This window comes from Centroberyx gerrardi, chromosome 11, assembly GCF_048128805.1.
Source record: "Centroberyx gerrardi isolate f3 chromosome 11, fCenGer3.hap1.cur.20231027, whole genome shotgun sequence".
In the NCBI taxonomy this organism is placed as follows: domain Eukaryota; kingdom Metazoa; phylum Chordata; class Actinopteri; order Beryciformes; family Berycidae; genus Centroberyx; species Centroberyx gerrardi.
The window spans coordinates 1,027,837-1,045,461 of NC_136007.1; the positions used below are offsets into that span (position 1 = coordinate 1,027,837).

The window sequence follows — 17,625 nt, forward strand, 5'->3', positions numbered from 1 at the left end:
CTAAAACTGTACAGATGCGATATATTTTTGACCACGACGTGGGAGTCTATGGGCTCGTAGCGCTGTTCCCACTTTTACCGGCCAAGGACAGAAACACTAATGTAATGTGGAAATATGGACAAACCACTGTGATATGTTATACATACATATACACACATATATACACACACACACACATACATACTCATACTCACATTAGCATCTATCAGTTTCAGTGTAGTGGTTATCACTTTCACCTAACATGTGAAAGGTCCGAAAAACAACCTTATTTCATCCTGTGAGAGATTTGAACAGGCCCTGAACTAGACTCTAAACTAAACTCTAAACTAGACTCTAAACTAAACCCTGAACTAAAGCAGATGCAGTATAATCTGATTCACTCTGTCCATACAGACATGAAGAGCTGCGGCCACAACAAGCTGCTCTGCTGCATGATGGGTGGAGGAGCAGATTAAAGTTTGGATGGAAAGATGAAAGAAATACAGTCTCTTCCTGGTCCAAATTCTGCTTTCTGATCTCTACAACACACAACTTTATTTCATAGCACTTCTCTAAAATCACAGTTTACTAAGGGCTTTATAAAAAGGCCTAAACAAAAATATGAAACATAATCAGGAAATCATCATCAAGTATTTACATATTTCATTGTGGTTTAGTGTTTCTCTCCCTGGCCAGTAAAAGGCCAGTCGCATATAGGTGTAGAGCACTGACATGACCTAAAGTAACCTCTACAGCCTGCTCAGGAGAGATGGGGATCGAATCTCACCTGGCACGAGCTTTTTATGATTTAAAGGACACCGGGGTTTGATTCCCCGACGGGGAGGAGTCTGTTTTCTCTGTGAGAGCTTCATGGAGGCAGAGAGGGATCAGAGCTCAGACTGATGGGCAGCAGGCAGCACTACGCTGGGTCCCAGCAGGTTTCTCTGTTAATGCTGTCTAAGCTAAGGTAGAAGAAGAGACTGTCGGTCCCCAGCTGGACGGTGCTCTGGTTGGTCGTATGACTGTGAGAAGAAATAGATTTTGAGTTTGGATTTGAAGATTTCAACAGCTGTGGAGGGTGGCAGGTCAGAAATGTCAGGAATACTGGGATGGAGATGACAAGGGAAGACATATTGTGTTTATGTTATACAAAATAAAGTTGGCATAGTAAAGAGTAGAGGAAAAAACAGAAAGGAGGAGATCATAATATAAAGAAATTAAGAATTGGACATAGCAGGTTAAATAAAACGTTACATATTGTAAGAAAACATCCAACTAGTTAATGTGAGTTTTGTCCAGAGGAGTCAGTGCAGCCTAAATGTTTTACTCAGATACAGAATGGACCATAGAGGAAGAGATCTAATGTTAACAGATCTGAGACAAGCTGGAGTTCAGGTAATAATGTTAAAGAGTTTATGACTTTTATGGGTTTTTTATGGAAGGTTTGATATCATACTGAAGTTTCTGGACTTTGATACTGAAGTTATGAGCATGTGACCGCGCCTTCAGGTGAAATGTTCAGACAAGCAGAACTGACGAAGGAGAAAAAGCAGCGTCTTCTCTCTCAGTGTTTCCTCTACAGATGAAGCTAGAAAGTCTCTTTGATTTGATCTGGATGTGAGTTCACCAGGTAAAGACCCTGCAGTTTTTCCACAGGCTGATAATTTACTTGTTACAGTGGTTGTTGTGTGTGTGTGTGTGTGTGTGTGTGTGTGTGTGTGTGTGTGTGTGTGTGAGTGTGTGTGTGTGTGTGTGTGTGTGTGTGTGTGTGGGGGGGGGGGGGGGTATGTTAGTCTTTACACTGCACTCTGTGCTTTTGAGTGTTGAGCAGTTTTATAAATCTCCGACTAAAAACTGTCAAGTTACTTTTTATAAATACTGTTAAACACATTTGAGTTTGGAGCAAATTGTAGAATTTTAAGTTTCACTTTAGTTTCCACAGCAGTTGTCTCTGTCAGATTGAGTATAATGCTGCTGTTTACTGGTCTGTGTATCGCCAAATGACAGACATGACATGATGCGCACATTTAGACTCAATTTAGATCAATTTCTTTACAATGACCAACTTTTTATTGTAATCTCAACTCATTTCATTGGTGAAATATGCAGGAAGTCTCAGAACTAGTCTGACAGGTTGGATCAGCTTGACTGAAGTGCATTTCATTTCTTCCACTGTTGATTCACCAAGTGAGCAAAACACTGACACCTTGCCAGATACTAAAATACACTTCCTTTGATTCAACTGTCCCAGAGGCTTAAAAATCCTTTCTAGATGAACCTGGTCAGTGAATTTGATGTAAAGGGCAGCTGGTCTGAGTATTACTACACTCTGTATATGTGACATGGTACTGACAGGAAGAATCAGCCTTTGAAATAATATATCCTGTGATGGAAACCTTGTTGTCATGAATCAGCCCAGTGTGTTTGTGTAAAGGTGTTCGCTCTACTATGAGTCAGTCTGAGGAGAGAGAGGAGGGGCTCCCTCCCTCTAAAACCACTCTGTCTGGGGAACATGACAGCCGGACCAAAGCTAAGAGGTAAGATGAGGATCTCTAACTGTCCATGACTGTTCTCCATCTCAGAGCTCAGCAGTGAAATCATTACAGCATCATTATTCAGAGTAAAAGCTCTGTCTCTGTTGTGTTGAAGCCCAGTCCAGCAGGAGAGACCAGACTCCCCTGAACCCAGCTGTGTGTCCATGAAGAGTGACCGGTCTATGGATCAACCTTTAAAATTTAAAGATAAATATCCTTCTGGAAATAAGTAAGTCATTATTTTCTCTGTATGTTAGGATTAATGAAAAGTAGAATTGTCTTCTTCATAAAGACACAGATACCTGCACTAAGTTCATAATATGTTTCTATCAGGATCCAGCAGGAGAGACCAGACTCCCCTGAACCCAGCTGTGTGTCCATGAAGAGCGACCGGTCTATGATGCAACCTATTGAGTTCAAAGATAGACACCACTCTATTGATCGAAGGTATTTATTTAAAACTGATGATAACAGCAGATGGGTTTGCTGTTGTCAGATTCACAGTCATCAGATGTAGAATTGATCTGATACTTCAAATTCTGTGGATTGAGTTTCTTCTTTTAAAACATCACATCCAATAATCAGAGCAGCATTTACAGTTGAGTTCATCGTGTGTGTGTGTGTGTGTGTGTGTGTGTGTGTGTGTGTGTGTGTGTGTGACATTATATGACCTAATACATCATGTCTTCTCCACAGAGTCCACCAGGAGAGGTCAGAGGTTCCCAGTGGTCAGTCTGCCCAGGAGCATCAAACAGACCTGGACTCCATATTTATGGTGTGTAAATGTACATCAGCACCTTGTACTTCACCTTCAGTGAAATGCAAAACAACCATTCTGGTCATTATAGTCTCCATGCTGCACTCTTTAGACCAGTGGGCTTTCAGTCTCTGCAAGATGGATTTGATTTTGTGTTTTGTGTTTGATTTTGTGTCCAGATTTTAGTATAGAAGTTTAATTTGTATATTATATTCTGTTCCAGCTGCTTGAGGAGAACATCATCACCTTTGTGAAGAACGAGCTGAAAAGGTTCCAGAGAGTTCTGAGTCCAGATTACCCAGAATGCTTAGAGAGGCAGAGGGAGGATGAGGAGGTGGTGGACGGTGAGGAGGAAGAGCAGAGGAGGAGCAGAAAGGCTTTACTGAAGATCACACTGCAGTTCCTGAGGAGAATGAAGCAGGAGGAGCTGGCTGACTCTCTGCAGAGCAGTAAGAGGCTTTTAACAGGTTTAACATGATGGAGAGGGGAGATGGTGGAAAATGGAAATGTTTGAATTTCTAACCTCTGCTGTAAATACAGACATTTCTAAAACTACATCTCTTCAATAACAGATTGGAAGGTACATGAGCACAATCCCCATCTGGTTAAATTATTGATTTGTTAATGTCTGTGTAAAATGCTGAACACAGTGGTTTACATTAAAAAAAACTAACACACCAAAAGTTGCCTTTCACATTTAGCTGCACACACTGTCAGGACCCGTTTTTCCACCAATCAGTAATGACCTAAATCAATGCCATGGAGTTGTGAAATCAACAAATTTATCAGGAAAATATTCACATTTCTCACATTAAATATAACATCCATTTATTGATATTATTTGTTGTTTTTCCTTTCAGAAACTCTTGCTGCCATCTGCCAACATAAACACAAATCTAATCTGAAGCAGAAGTTTCAGTGTTTGTTTGAGGGGATTGCTAAAGCAGGAAACCCAACACTTCTGAATCAGATCTACACAGAGCTTCACATCACAGAGGGAGGGAGTGGAGAGGTCAATGATGAACATGAGGTCAGACAGATTGAAGCAGCATCCAGGAAACCAGTGAGACCAGAAACAACAATCAAATGTGAAGACATCTTTAAACCCTTACCTGGAAGAGATAAACCAACCAGAACATTGATGACAAAGGGAGTGGCTGGCATTGGGAAAACAGTCTTAACACAGAAGTTCACTCTGGACTGGGCTGAAGACAAAGCCAACCAGGATATACAGTTCACATTTCCATTCACTTTCAGAGAGCTGAATCTGCTGAAAGGGAAAAAGTACAGCTTGGTGGAACTTCTTCATCACTTCTTTACTGAGACCAAAGAAGCAGGAATCTGCAGGTTTGACAAGTTCCAGGTTGTGTTCATCTTTGACGGTCTGGATGAGTGTCGACTTCCTCTAGACTTCCAGAACAACGAGATCCTGACTGATGTTACAGAGTCGACCTCAGTGGATGTGCTGCTGACAAACCTCATCAAGGGGAAACTGCTTCCCTCCGCTCGCCTCTGGATAACCACACGACCTGCAGCAGCCAATCAGATCCCTCCTGAGTGCGTTGACATGGTGACAGAGGTGAGAGGCTTCACTGACCCACAGAAGGAGGAGTACTTCAGGAAGAGATTCAGAGATGAGGAGCAGGCCAGCAGAATCATCTCCCACATCAAGACTTCACGAAGCCTCCACATCATGTGCCACATCCCAGTCTTCTGCTGGATCACTGCTACAGTTCTGGACCATGTGTTGAAAACCAGGGAGAGAGGAGACCTGCCCAAGACCCTGACTGAGATGTACATCCACTTCCTGGTGGTTCAGTCCAAATGGGGTAGCATCAAGTATCATGAGAGAGTTGAGACAGATCCACACTGGAATACAGAGAGCAGGGAGATGATTCTCTCTCTGGGAAAACTGGCTTTTGAGCAGCTGGAGAAAGGCAACCTGATCTTCTATGAAGCCGACCTGACAGAGTGTGGCATTGATATCAGAGCAGCCTCAGTGTACTCAGGAGTGTTCACACAGATCTTTAAAGAGGAGCGAGGGCTGAACCAGGACAAGGTCTTCTGCTTTGTCCATCTGAGCATTCAGGAGTTTCTGGCTGCTGTTCATGTCATCGTCTCATTCATCGACTCTGGTGTCAATCTGCTGTCAGGACCACAATCAACATCCTGGCGGTCTGCACTGTTAACAGACAAGTCTAAACTAAATCACCTCTACCAGAGTGCTGTGGACAAGGCCATACAGAGTCCAAATGGACACCTGGACTTGTTCCTCCGCTTCCTCCTGGGTCTTTCACTGCAGACCAGTCAGACTCTCCTACGAGGCCTGCTGACACAGACAGGAAGTAGCTCACAGACCAATCAGAAAACAGTCCAGTACATCAAGAAGAAGATCAAGAAGAATCCCTCTCCAGAGAGAAGCATCAATCTGTTCCACTGTCTGAATGAGCTGAATGACCGTTCTCTAGTGGAGGAGATCCAACAGTACCTGAGATCAGGAAGTCTCTCCAGAGCCAGACTCTCCCCTGCTCAGTGGTCGGCTCTGGTCTTCATCTTACTGTCATCAGAAGAAGAGCTGGACGTGTTTGACCTGAAGAAATACTCTGCTTCAGAGGAGGCTCTTCTGAGGCTGCTGCCAGTGGTCAAAGCCTCCAATAAATCTGTGTAAGTGCATAGAAAACTGTATATAATAAATACATAATATGATCTTTTCTATTTATTGTTTATTCTAGTTCATTATTATATATGATTATTATCGTTATTATATGAATTTATGATTTTCTTTTCATGTCATGCAAAATTAATGGCCCATCCCACATGAGAACACAGTGATTTTCAAACAAAAAAATCACCATATAGGGCAAGGCTGGGAGCCCTGGGTGGGTACTACATTTCTAAAACTAGAAAGTAGTTTTATTGTTCTGTAGTCTATTTCTTTATGGAATAAATGTGATCAATACAAGCTCCGGCCTTACAGAAGCCATTCTGCTCTTCTGCCAGCAGATGTCTCTTTTCTAAGAAGACCATTAAAGTTTCTCATTGAGTATGGAGGAATGCTACGTTTTATAAACAGTGCTAATCAAACTAATACCTCTATAATTAAGTGGAACTCTGGAGTCATTTTTATGTGATTTTGGAATTGGACTTAATATATATATATATATATATATATATATATATATATATATATATATATATATATATATTGTTTTTTTGTTTTTTTTGTTTTTTTCAAAGTTCTTGTTCATCTTCATCACTAATTCTCCTTCAGGCTGAGTGTCTGTCAGCTGTCAGAGAGAAGCTGTGAAGCTCTGGCCTCAGTTCTCAGCTCCCAGTCCTCTAGTCTGAGAGAGCTGGACCTGAGTAACAACGACCTGCAGGATTCAGGACTGAAGCTGCTCTCTGCTGGACTGGGGAGTCCAGACTGTAGACTGGAGACTCTCAGGTCAGATCCATTCACAGTTTTATTAATTGACACATTCGACTTGACACATTTCTCCAAACTAAGGTCCTTTCTCTCAAAACTCTCTCAGGTCAGGATTCTTCAATCTGCAAAGTGTGACCATGCCAGTTATACATCAGGATTTCAAAGATATTTTGTATCGGCATTTTCAATTTCAATTTCACTGGATAGAAAGTTTGGGATTTTTCCAGCACTTGTTTTTTTCTGATCCAAATTCATATACACATCCATGAACATGAAGGATTTAGAGAAGATTGTCACTGCTCTGATATCATGTCATTTAGATGACTTCTGTATTCCTGTCTCCATCATAATTCACTGTCACATCTCCAGCTTGTTCTGATTACAGCAGCTTGGATTTTAACTAGTGCTAAGAAGAGATCATATATCCCCAAGTTTAGCATCTCTCCACTGGTTACCAGTTAGATACAGAATTAATATTAAACCTGCAATAAGCGATTTCCGACCCTGTAACCAGTCCTGAAGCTAACGTGTGCTACGTGGAGATATCCGTGAGACGTAATAATATAAACAAATATCACACAGCAGCAGCTGTGTTGTTGTTTTCACCTCTTTCCTGAGGCTTGTTGTCATGTTCGCCCGAGTTGTAGCTTTTCCTTTTTTTAAAACTAGCTTGTCTCCTCTCTTGCCCCCTCCCCTCCCTGAAAATAATTCTGGTAATGGTGAATCGATGAAGGGAGCGAGTAAACGTTTTCAAGTAGTAAACTTGCTACCTGCCTCTTCACTTGTCATTGTGGGACATGTGACCTTCAGCAGGAGAAAAATCTGGCAAAGTGAGACTGGTAACCCGAGATGTTTCTCTGTAGGTACGTTTATTTGAGCCATTAGCCTTTATGCACGGTTTGTCCTTAAGGGCTTCCATCATCCAGCAGTTTTGCTGTGTGTGTTTACAAAATGTGTTGAGGTTGCTGTCTCCCTCTAGTGGTCGGAAAATTGCTTAGTGTAGCTTTAAGATTTCACTGATCACATTTAAAGCATGACTAGTTTTGTCCATGAGTTCGACTGCAGAGCTCTTAGTTCGCTTTGAGCCAGAGAGCAAGCTGAGATCTTTGGATCCTTCTGACTTTCCTTCAGTCTAGACTCAAGACTGAAGGTGAAAACACTTTTGCCATCAGGGCCTCTAGACTGTGGAATTTAAAAACACTTTAAATCTGCTTTATATATCTTACTGTTCTTCTTTGTGGCTTTTTGTAACGCAAAACATAGCATACACCATTTGGTGGATGTATTTATCCAAAATATACAGAAGAAAAAAATAAATATTTTCAAAGTTGTTCATCTTCATCAGTAATTCTTCTTCAGGCTGAGTGTCTGTCAGCTGTCAGAGAGAAGCTGTGAAGCTCTGGCCTCAGTTCTCAGCTCCCAGTCCTCTAGTCTGAGAGAGCTGGACCTGAGTAACAACGACCTGCAGGATTCAGGACTGAAGCTGCTCTCTGCTGGACTGGAGAGTCCACACTGTAGACTGGAGACTCTCAGGTAAGATCAGGTTATGATGCTTTTGTGTAACAATAGGTTGTAACTATACCATTGTATGCTGTTTTATTATGGATTTGTGGTTGTTGTTTTTTTTTGTTTTTGTTTTTTTGTAATCATAATTTTTCTGCATTTGTCAAACAAGTCGAACAAGTAAAACATTTCTATCTGTTTTTTCAGGTTGAATCAAAACAAGCTCACAAAGAAATGCTGTAAGGAGTTGTCATCAGGTCTCAGCTCCCAGTCCTCTAGTCTGAGAGAGCTGGACCTGAGTAACAACGACCTGCAGGATTCAGGACTGAAGCTGCTCTCTGCTGGACTGGAGAGTCCAGACTGTAGACTGGAGACTCTCAGGTCAGATCCATTCACAGTTTCTCTCAATTGATTTGACACATTTCTCCAAACTAGGTCCATTCTCCCAAAACAGTATCTTGCAGGATTACTGAATATTCAAAGTGACGCTGTAAGAAGCCATTAGACTTGTGTATTTTCAATTTTACTCAAAATAGATCTTGGAATTTTCCAGAATGTGTTTTATTCTGACACAGCCAGTAACCTGGATGATTTAGAGAACATCATCATCATCATGTGGGAATCAAACCAGCATCTCTGGCATTGTTAGTGCTACAGTCAGCTCAGTGAGCTACAGCACCATGCGAAGCACACTGTAAACTCTGCTTTTAGATAAGGGCGACATAAATACAGTTAATCATTAGTAGTAATATGAAAGCAGTGTCCAAAAAACAGACAATCATGACATTAAATATAAGAGAATAACATTTCCATATATTTTCATGTCCATTAAGGCTGAGTGTCTGTCAGCTGTCAGAGAGAAGCTGTGAAGCTCTGGCCTCAGTTCTCAGCTCCCAGTCCTCTAGTCTGAGAGAGCTGGACCTGAGTAACAACAACCTGCAGGATTCAGGACTGAAGCTGCTCTCTGCTGGACTGGAGAGTCCAGACTGTAGACTGGAAACTCTCAGGTCAGATCCATTCACAGGTTTATTAATTGACACATTTGACTTGACACATTTCTCCAAACTAAGATCCTTTCTCTCAAAACAGTCTCTCAGGTCAGGATTCTTCATCTGCAAAGTGTGACCATGCCAGTTATACATCAGGATTTCAGAGATATTTTGTATCATTGTAGCATTTTCAATTTCAATTTCACTGGATAGAAAGTTTGGGATTTTTCCAGCACTTGTTTTTTTCTGATCCAAATTCATATACACATCCATGAACATGAAGGATTTAGAGAAGATTGTCACTGCTCTGATATCATGTCATTTAGATGACTGCACTTCTCTGTATTCCTGTCTCCATCATAATTCACTGTCACATCTCCAACTTGTTCAGATTACAGCAGCTTGGATTTTAACTAGTGCTAAGAAGAGATCATATATCCCCAAGTTTAGCATCTCTCCACTGGTTGCCAGTTAGATACAGAATTTATATGAAACCTGCAATAAGTGATTTCCGACCCTGTAACCAGTCCTGAAGCTAATGTGTGCTACGTGGAGATTTCCGTGAAATGTAATGATATAAACAAATATCACACAGCAGCAGCTGTGTTGTTGTTTTCACCTCTTTCCTAAGGCTTGTTGTCATGTTCGGCCCGAGTGTTACGCCCGGCCTAGGGGAAAACCGAGCATAGCATAAAAGTGACTCCCCTCTTTCCCAACTCCCAAAGATGATCAGTGCCACAGCAGGTGCAGTCCAAACAAAATTGATTTATTTAATCACTCTTCAATACGGTAGCAAAACGTCGGGGGGAGCACAGCCAAAATAACAAACAAAACGATCTATGAAAAAAAAAGGTAACTAACTTGCCTAACTTAAGCAAACGAAAACAAAAGTACAATCAGCTTCCCTGCCTCCCTATCAGAAACAAGAGAAAAGAAAACAAAGAAAAAAGGCTTCTCACCCCTATGGCTACCGGGACTGCTCTTCCAAAAGTTATTTACATTCTTAATAACAACGTCAATCTACACCACTAGGTCAACACAGTATTCATGTGGCAAAGCACAGCACGGTCCGGTTGGGAGCCAGGAAGGAGAAGGAGTGGTCCGGCATCGGACAGACGCCCTTTTTAAAATAGGCGCCATCAGTCTCCCGTCCAATCACCAGCCGCCACCTGCAACTCAACAAACTGGAGAACACACAAACGGGGTGAACACCACCACCCTCAGGCAGGGAGGGATAAACAACAAAAACACACACTCAAATACAAATTATGACCCAGGGTCATAACACCGAGTTGTAGCTTTTCCTTTTTTTAAAACTAGCTTGTCTCCTCGCTTGCCCCCTCCCCTCCCTGAAAATAATTCTGGTAATGGCGAATCGATGAAGGGAGCGAGTAAACGTTTTCAAGTAGTAAACTTGCTACCTGCCTCTTCACTTGTCATTGTGGGACATGTGACCTTCAGCAGGAGAAAAATCTGGCAGAGCGAGACTGGTAACCGATGACATTTCTCTGTAGGTACGTTTATTTTAGCCATTAGCCTTTATGCACGGTTTGTCCTTAGAGGCTTCCGTCGTCCAGCAGTTTTGCTGTGTGTGTTTACAAAATGCGTTGAGGTTGCTGTCTCCCTCTAGTGGTCGGAAAATTGCTTAGTGTAGCTTTAAGGTTTCACTGATCACATTTAAGCATGACTAGTTTTGTCCATGAGTTCCACTGCAGAGCTCTTAGTTCCCTTTGAGCCAGAGAGCAAGCTGAGATCTTTGGATCCTTCTGACTTTCCTTCAGTCTAGACTCAAGACTGAATGTGAAAACACTTTTGCCATCAGGGCCTCTAGACTGTGGAATTTTAAAACACTTTAAATCTGCTTTATATATCTTACTGTTCTTCTTCGTGGCTTTTTGTAAAGCATAACATAGCATATACCATTTGATGGATGTATTTGTCCAAAATATATAGAAGAAAAAAAAAATATTTTTGAAGTTGTTTGTCTTCATCACTAAATCTTCTTCAGGCTAAGCGGTTGTCGGCTGTCAGAAAGAAGCTGTGAAGCTCTGGCCTCAGTTCTCAGCTCCCAGTCCTCTAGTCTGAGAGAGCTGGACCTGAGTAACAACAACCTGCAGGATTCAGGACTGAAGCTGCTCTCTGCTAGACTGGAGAGTCCACACTGTAGACTGGAGACTCTCAGGTCAGATCCATTCACAGTTTTGTTAATTGACTTGACACATTTCTTCAAACTAAGGTCCTTTCTCTCAAAACAGTCTCTCATGTCAGGATTTTTCAATCTGCAAAGGGTGACTATGCCAGTTATGAGGATTTCAGAGCCATTTTACATCAGCATTTTCAATTTCAATTTCACTGGATAGAAAGTTGGATTTTTCCAGCACTTGTTTTTTCTGATCCAAATTCATGTGATTACTGCAACTCTCTCTATTCCTCTCAGCCATAATTCACTGTCACATCTCCAGCTTGTTCAGAATCAAGTAGCTATGATTTTAACTAGTGTTAAGAAGAGATCATATATCCCCAAGTTTAGCATCTCTCCACTGGGTTACCACTTGGATACAGAATTAATATTAAGATTTCACTGATCACATTTAAAGCATGACTAGTTTTGTCCATGAGTTACACTGCAGAGCTCTTAGTTCCCTTTGAACCAGAGAGCAAGCTGAGATCTTTGGATCCTTCTGACTTTCCTTCAGTCTAGACTCAAGACTGAAGGTGAAAACACTTTTGCCATCAGGGCCTCTAGACTGTGGAATTTTAAAACACTTTAAATCTGCTTTATATATCTTACTGTTCTTCTTCGTGGCTTTTTGTAAAGCATAACATAGCATATACCATTTGATGGATGTATTTGTCCAAAATATATAGAAGAAAAAAAGAAATATTTTTGAAGTTGTTTGTCTTCATCACTAACTCTTCTTCAGGCTGAGTGTCTGTCAGCTGTCAGAGAGAAGCTGTGAAGCTCTGGCCTCAGTTCTCAGCTCCCAGTCCTCTAGTCTGAGAGAGCTGGACCTGAGTAACAACAACCTGCAGGATTCAGGACTGAAGCTGCTCTCTGCTGGACTGGAGAGTCCACACTGTAGACTGGAGACTCTCAGGTCAGGATTCCTCAACATGTTCAACACATGACCATTTAAATCCTGCTTTACATGCAGGTTAATGTCACCTAACATTTGTGTGTGTGTGTGTGTGTGTGTGTGTGTGTGTGCAGGCTGTCAGGCTGTCTGCTCACAGAGGAAGGCTGTGCTTCTCTGGCCTCAGCTCTGAGCTCCAACCCCTCCCATCTGAGAGAGCTGGACCTGAGCTACAATCATCCAGGAGCCTCAGGAGTGAAGCTGCTCTCTGCTGGACTGGAGGATCCACACCGGAAACTGGACTCTCTCAGGTCTGGAGAGGCAACGTCTGCTAGAAGGCTGAGAGTCACACACATTTTCTCTGTCTCACTGAGAAGATGAGGAATATTGATTAATGTTTAACAGGAGATATGGCTGATGCTGTATGGAAAATCCTTCATATTGAAGGTTATTAAATGTCCATGTTTCCATCATCAAAGAGAATCTGCTGGTCTGACTTTGTTTATTCCCCCAGTGTGGACCATGGTGGAGTGCAGTGGTTGAAACCAGGTGTGAGGAAGTGTAAGTGTGTATTTAGTTTGATTCATGAAAACACAGCAACACACATTCAGCTATTTACATGGTGTAGTTGCAGTTTCTTCTGTATGTCCTGAGCTGCTTTTAACTGTTGAACCCCCAAAAAACATATAGCTGATGTGTGACTACAAAGACATTCTTTACTCCGTGATCTTAATTTTACTATTTATCTAATTATACAAGAATAAAATCCAATGAAGCACTGTCTGCAAAAGCAAATAGTTTGCTCCCAAGTTCAACAGTTTTTTCTCTCCAGGAAATTAAAGAAGCATGATGATGTTTATTATGAACGAATGAGTGAGGAGCATCAATTTAAGGCAATTAATATTATGTATGAAGCATTTAAGCATTTTGTGAATATAGGTTACACTAATCGAATAAGTTTGGAAATTATAGTAATACAGAATTGTCATCATATCTATAACGAAATATATAAAGTCTAAATCTAATTTAGTTTCTGTATAAATGGCTGTCAATGATAGAAAGTTCATTTACACAGCAGTATGTGACGTCCATTCATTCAAATCCTGCTGTGAATAAAGAGGATGGCCGACACAATGTGTCATCATGAACGTGTTAAGAAATTAATTGTCAGACTGTTAATAATTCAACAAATAATAAACACAACAGGTGTATTAGATGAGAAGCTGCTGCTGTATTGAGTCTCATCAGATGCCTGTGAACTCACTCTGGACCCAAAAACAGCACACAGAAACCTCTTCCTGTCTGAAGACAACAGAAAGGTGACAGCAGTGAGAGAGGTGCAGCCATATCCTGATCACCCAGAGAGATTTGACCGCTGTTATCAGCTGCTGTGTAGAAATGGTCTGACTGGTCGCTGTTACTGGGAGGTCGAGTGGAAAGGAGAGGTTTCTATAGGAGTGACTTACAGAGGAATCAGTAGGAGAGGAACCAGTGCTGACTGCTGGATTGGAGGGAATGAAAAGTCCTGGAGTCTGCTCTGCTCTGATTATAGTTACTCTGTCCGGCACAATAACAGAAGAACAGACATATCTTCCCTCACCTCCTCCTCCTCTGACAGAGTAGCAGTGTATCTGGACTGGTCTGCTGGCTCTCTGTCCTTCTACAGAGTTTCCTCTGACACACTGATCCACATCCACACCTTCCACTCCACATTCACTGAACCACTCTATCCTGGGTTTGGGTTTGGGTCGACTGGTTCCTCAGTGTCTCTTGTCAGATAGAGGAGGGAGAGAGAAACACTCACACTGCTGACCAATCAGCTGCTGAGATGATAGTTCACTCTGTACAGGATCACACACACACACACACACACACACACACACACACACTTAAAGACAGAATATTAATGTTTGTATTTTCATATAAGTTTACTACTCATTTCACTGTAAACAAACAGTCCATCACTGTAAATAGAGTGTATTCTGTGTGTTTGGTAACTGAACAGGGTTTTAACATCACACATGTACAGGAACATGGACATTTTATATGGAAAGTGAAATAAATCAGATATTTAACCAGAAAGAATCAAGTTGTTGTTCATCTGAAAATCTGTTTTTGATGATTGACAGGTTAAAATATCTTCCCTTTGGACTTTAATTTAATTAATCTCACCACTCCAAGCTAAACATCTGTCTTGTTTTCTACAATTGTTTCCCAGAAATAAAGTTAAATGAACATTGTTTGATCTTCTTTTCAAGCAAGCATCGTTTTAAAAATAATTTGTTGACTTTAATGTGTACTTATGTTTCCTTAAAATAAACAGATATATTTTTCATTTGTTTTATAAGTTGTGTCTCTTCTGTCAAGGCAGACCTGGTCAAGAAAGCAGCATCATGACAAACATAAAAGTCACAGACAAACATCATACAACAATGTAAGAAAACAAAATACAAAGTCACCTTAAAGAAAGAGCAGAGTCACATTTTGTGTAAAAGTTTTCCAACAGGCAGTCGACCAACATCCAACCAGCAGCTGATGGACTAAACCTATTTAAATCCTGACCAATCAAAGCAAAGACAGCTCCTCATTGAGTCTGACACAAGATCAGTCATGTCAGAGGATTGCATTCTGATTGATCTTCAGAAATCAAAACTATTTTTTTTTTTTAAATATATTTCATAATTTGAAGAATAACAACCTAAACGTTCATTCTGGTTGAATGTCCCTTTTATCAGATATGAAGAGTAGTATAGACACTTTGGTGGACCAAAGACTTTGAGTCCACTTCATTTACAAGCAAATCCTGTTTTTATTTCATTTTTTTTTAGTCCATTCTGTGTATCTATAATTCATATATAAAGAAGCAATGTAATAATATATTTATGGCTCCTGAAAGATGACAGGCTAGTTAGTATTCCCATATTTCCACATTACAGAGGCTTAGTGTTTCTCTCCCTGGCCGGTAAAAGAGGGAACAGCGCCACTAGCCCATAGACTCCCACGTTGTGGCCAAAAATATATCGCATCCGTACAGTTTTAGAACTCCCATAGAGAATGAATGGACACTAGATGCCGTTAGAAATACAGTATATAAAGAGCGCAGGTCTGATATCATTCATGTCAATATCATCAACACAATCAGCAGCTTGGACTAAAAATAAAAACAGGTAATCAAGACCAAAAAATCTCTTCTGTTCTTCCATCAGTGCCAAAACACCCAGATTCAAATTCTATCATTTTTGTCAGCAACATCAAAGACAGTTCAGCTCGATCAGTCCATTGATATAAATTACGCACCGATGTGCATTGATGCATATCAGACCATCAGCAGTGAATTTGTGTTTAATGGACTCAACACTGAAACTGTCTTCAGCTTCATGAACAGCAGTTGGTCCCATAGGTACAAACATGTTTTATCACACACACACACACACACACACACACACACACACACACACACACACACACTCACACAACAAACTTAGTCAAAAGTTCATGTAATCAAAAACTGCTATAGATAGATAAATAGAAGAATTCGAAGATAAAAAGATGCTTCATTAATCACCAGAGGAAACTGAGAAAATACAGCTTAATAAAAACAGAAACATGGAAGTCAACACAATGTAAAGGAGCAGCACAACAGATTTTTCATGGTTTACACAGACATGAAGTGGGAAAACTCTGCTCTGCCCCCTAGTGGTCAGACATGGCAGTAATCTGTCAGAGAGAGTTGGCCGCTCGGTCTGTCCGGTCAGAGAAAACTGTTTCCACGAGTCTCTCTGAGTCGAGACAGACAGGATCAGGTCAGATGAGACACAAAGACTGAAAACCACTAGTTGATCCAGTGTGGAGCTACAAGTCTCTGTCTGTCTTTCTTTCTGCAGCGGAAGAAAATAAAACAGAAAAAAAGAGTTTCTTATACACATCAGGTGAGTAATGTTATGTATGTAAACAGGTTTGAACGGTTTGAACACGCACGTACGCACACACACACATAATGTCACTGACAGGCGGGGATACTCACCATTATACTAACGAGGAGAGGTGCAAGAGGTTGGGACGAGGTTACATGTCCATTCATTCTTTATGGGAGTTCTAAAACTCTACGGATGCAATATATCTTTGGCCACAACATGGGAGTCTATGGGCTCGTGGCGCTGTTCCCACTTTTACCGGCCAGGGAGAGAAACAATAAGCCTCTGTAATGTGGAAATATATATTTTACTACACTTGTTTAGACTTTCTTAAAAAGCACTTAGTAAACTGTGATTTTAGAGAAGTGCTGTGGAAATAAAGTTGTGTTGTAGAGATCAGACAGGACAGGAAAAGGAGGATTTGGAACAGGAGACAACTTGCCTCCATCTTTCCATCCAAACATGAATCTGCTCATCCATCATGGATGTTGTGGCCGCTGCTCTTCATGTCTGTATGGACAGAGTCTTTCACATTCTACTGTGTCTGCTTTGATTTTATTCAGAGAGTCAGTTTCTTCAGCCTGTTCATTCAAATCTCCTACAGCAGTGATTCCCAAAGTGTGGGCCGCGGCTTCCTGGTGGGCCGTGAAGGTACTGCAGGTGGGCCGTGAGAGGTCATTTACAATAAATAAATACAAAGTTTGTAATTTTCAATTTTGTAATTAAGTTTGAAATTACAATAAAATATTTATGATTAAATATTTGCATTAAAAAAAGTAATCAGAACTAATAAAACAAAGCCATGGGATTTAAATTACGTGTTATTCTCTCTATTCTATTTATCTGACCTATTTTTGATCCGTTTCTTATATCTCATCATTGGCGGGGAATTGTAATTGAGGGAATACCTCGTCATTGGCGGGGGAAGAGTAAAAATGGTAAAAATTCTGTTTTTTCTTCATGTTGATATTGGGTTGGATATTGTGAAATTTTATGTATAAGCGTTGTATTATCCAGTGTCAAACAGCCAGGATACGGGCTTAAGAATTCACTATTTGCACTTAATTTAATATAATAATAATTAATAATAATAATAATTACTCTGGTAATAAAATAATATAATAATTTGTTGCTTTACAAATTGTTACGTGTATGTGGATGGATTATTAATTTGCACTGCATTGCCATATGCCCACGTTCACATGTTCTGTTTATGAAATAAAAAATATATAGGGAAATACTTCATCTTAGTCTCGTGTGTTTGGGAATGGCTGCTCTACAGGATGGAATAAGGTTGGTTTCGCCCGGTTTCAAACCGCAGACCTTTCGTGTGTCAGACGAACGTGAGAAGCTACAGCAGGGAAACAGCGCCACCAGCCCATAGACTCCCACGTTGTGGCCAAAGATATATCGCATCCGTAGAGTTTCAGAACTCCCATAGAGAATGA

The 17,625-nt window shown here is 40.8% G+C and overlaps 1 protein-coding gene across 1 annotated transcript; it reads left to right on the forward strand.

The window, feature by feature from the left end:
• Window positions 1–1,506: 1,506 nt before the first annotated feature.
• LOC139932106 (uncharacterized) lies at window positions 1,507–14,555 on the forward strand. The gene is made up of 15 exons (XM_078286628.1): window positions 1,507–1,609; window positions 2,414–2,516; window positions 2,629–2,742; window positions 2,847–2,960; window positions 3,210–3,288; window positions 3,494–3,719; window positions 4,131–5,934; window positions 6,542–6,715; window positions 8,057–8,230; window positions 9,034–9,207; window positions 11,198–11,371; window positions 12,114–12,287; window positions 12,401–12,574; window positions 12,778–12,824; window positions 13,512–14,555. Exons 2-15 carry the CDS (start codon window positions 2,428–2,430, stop codon window positions 14,042–14,044), a joined length of 4,050 nt encoding a protein of 1,349 aa, XP_078142754.1. The 5' UTR covers window positions 1,507–1,609; window positions 2,414–2,427; the 3' UTR covers window positions 14,045–14,555.
• Window positions 14,556–17,625: the final 3,070 nt, after the last annotated feature.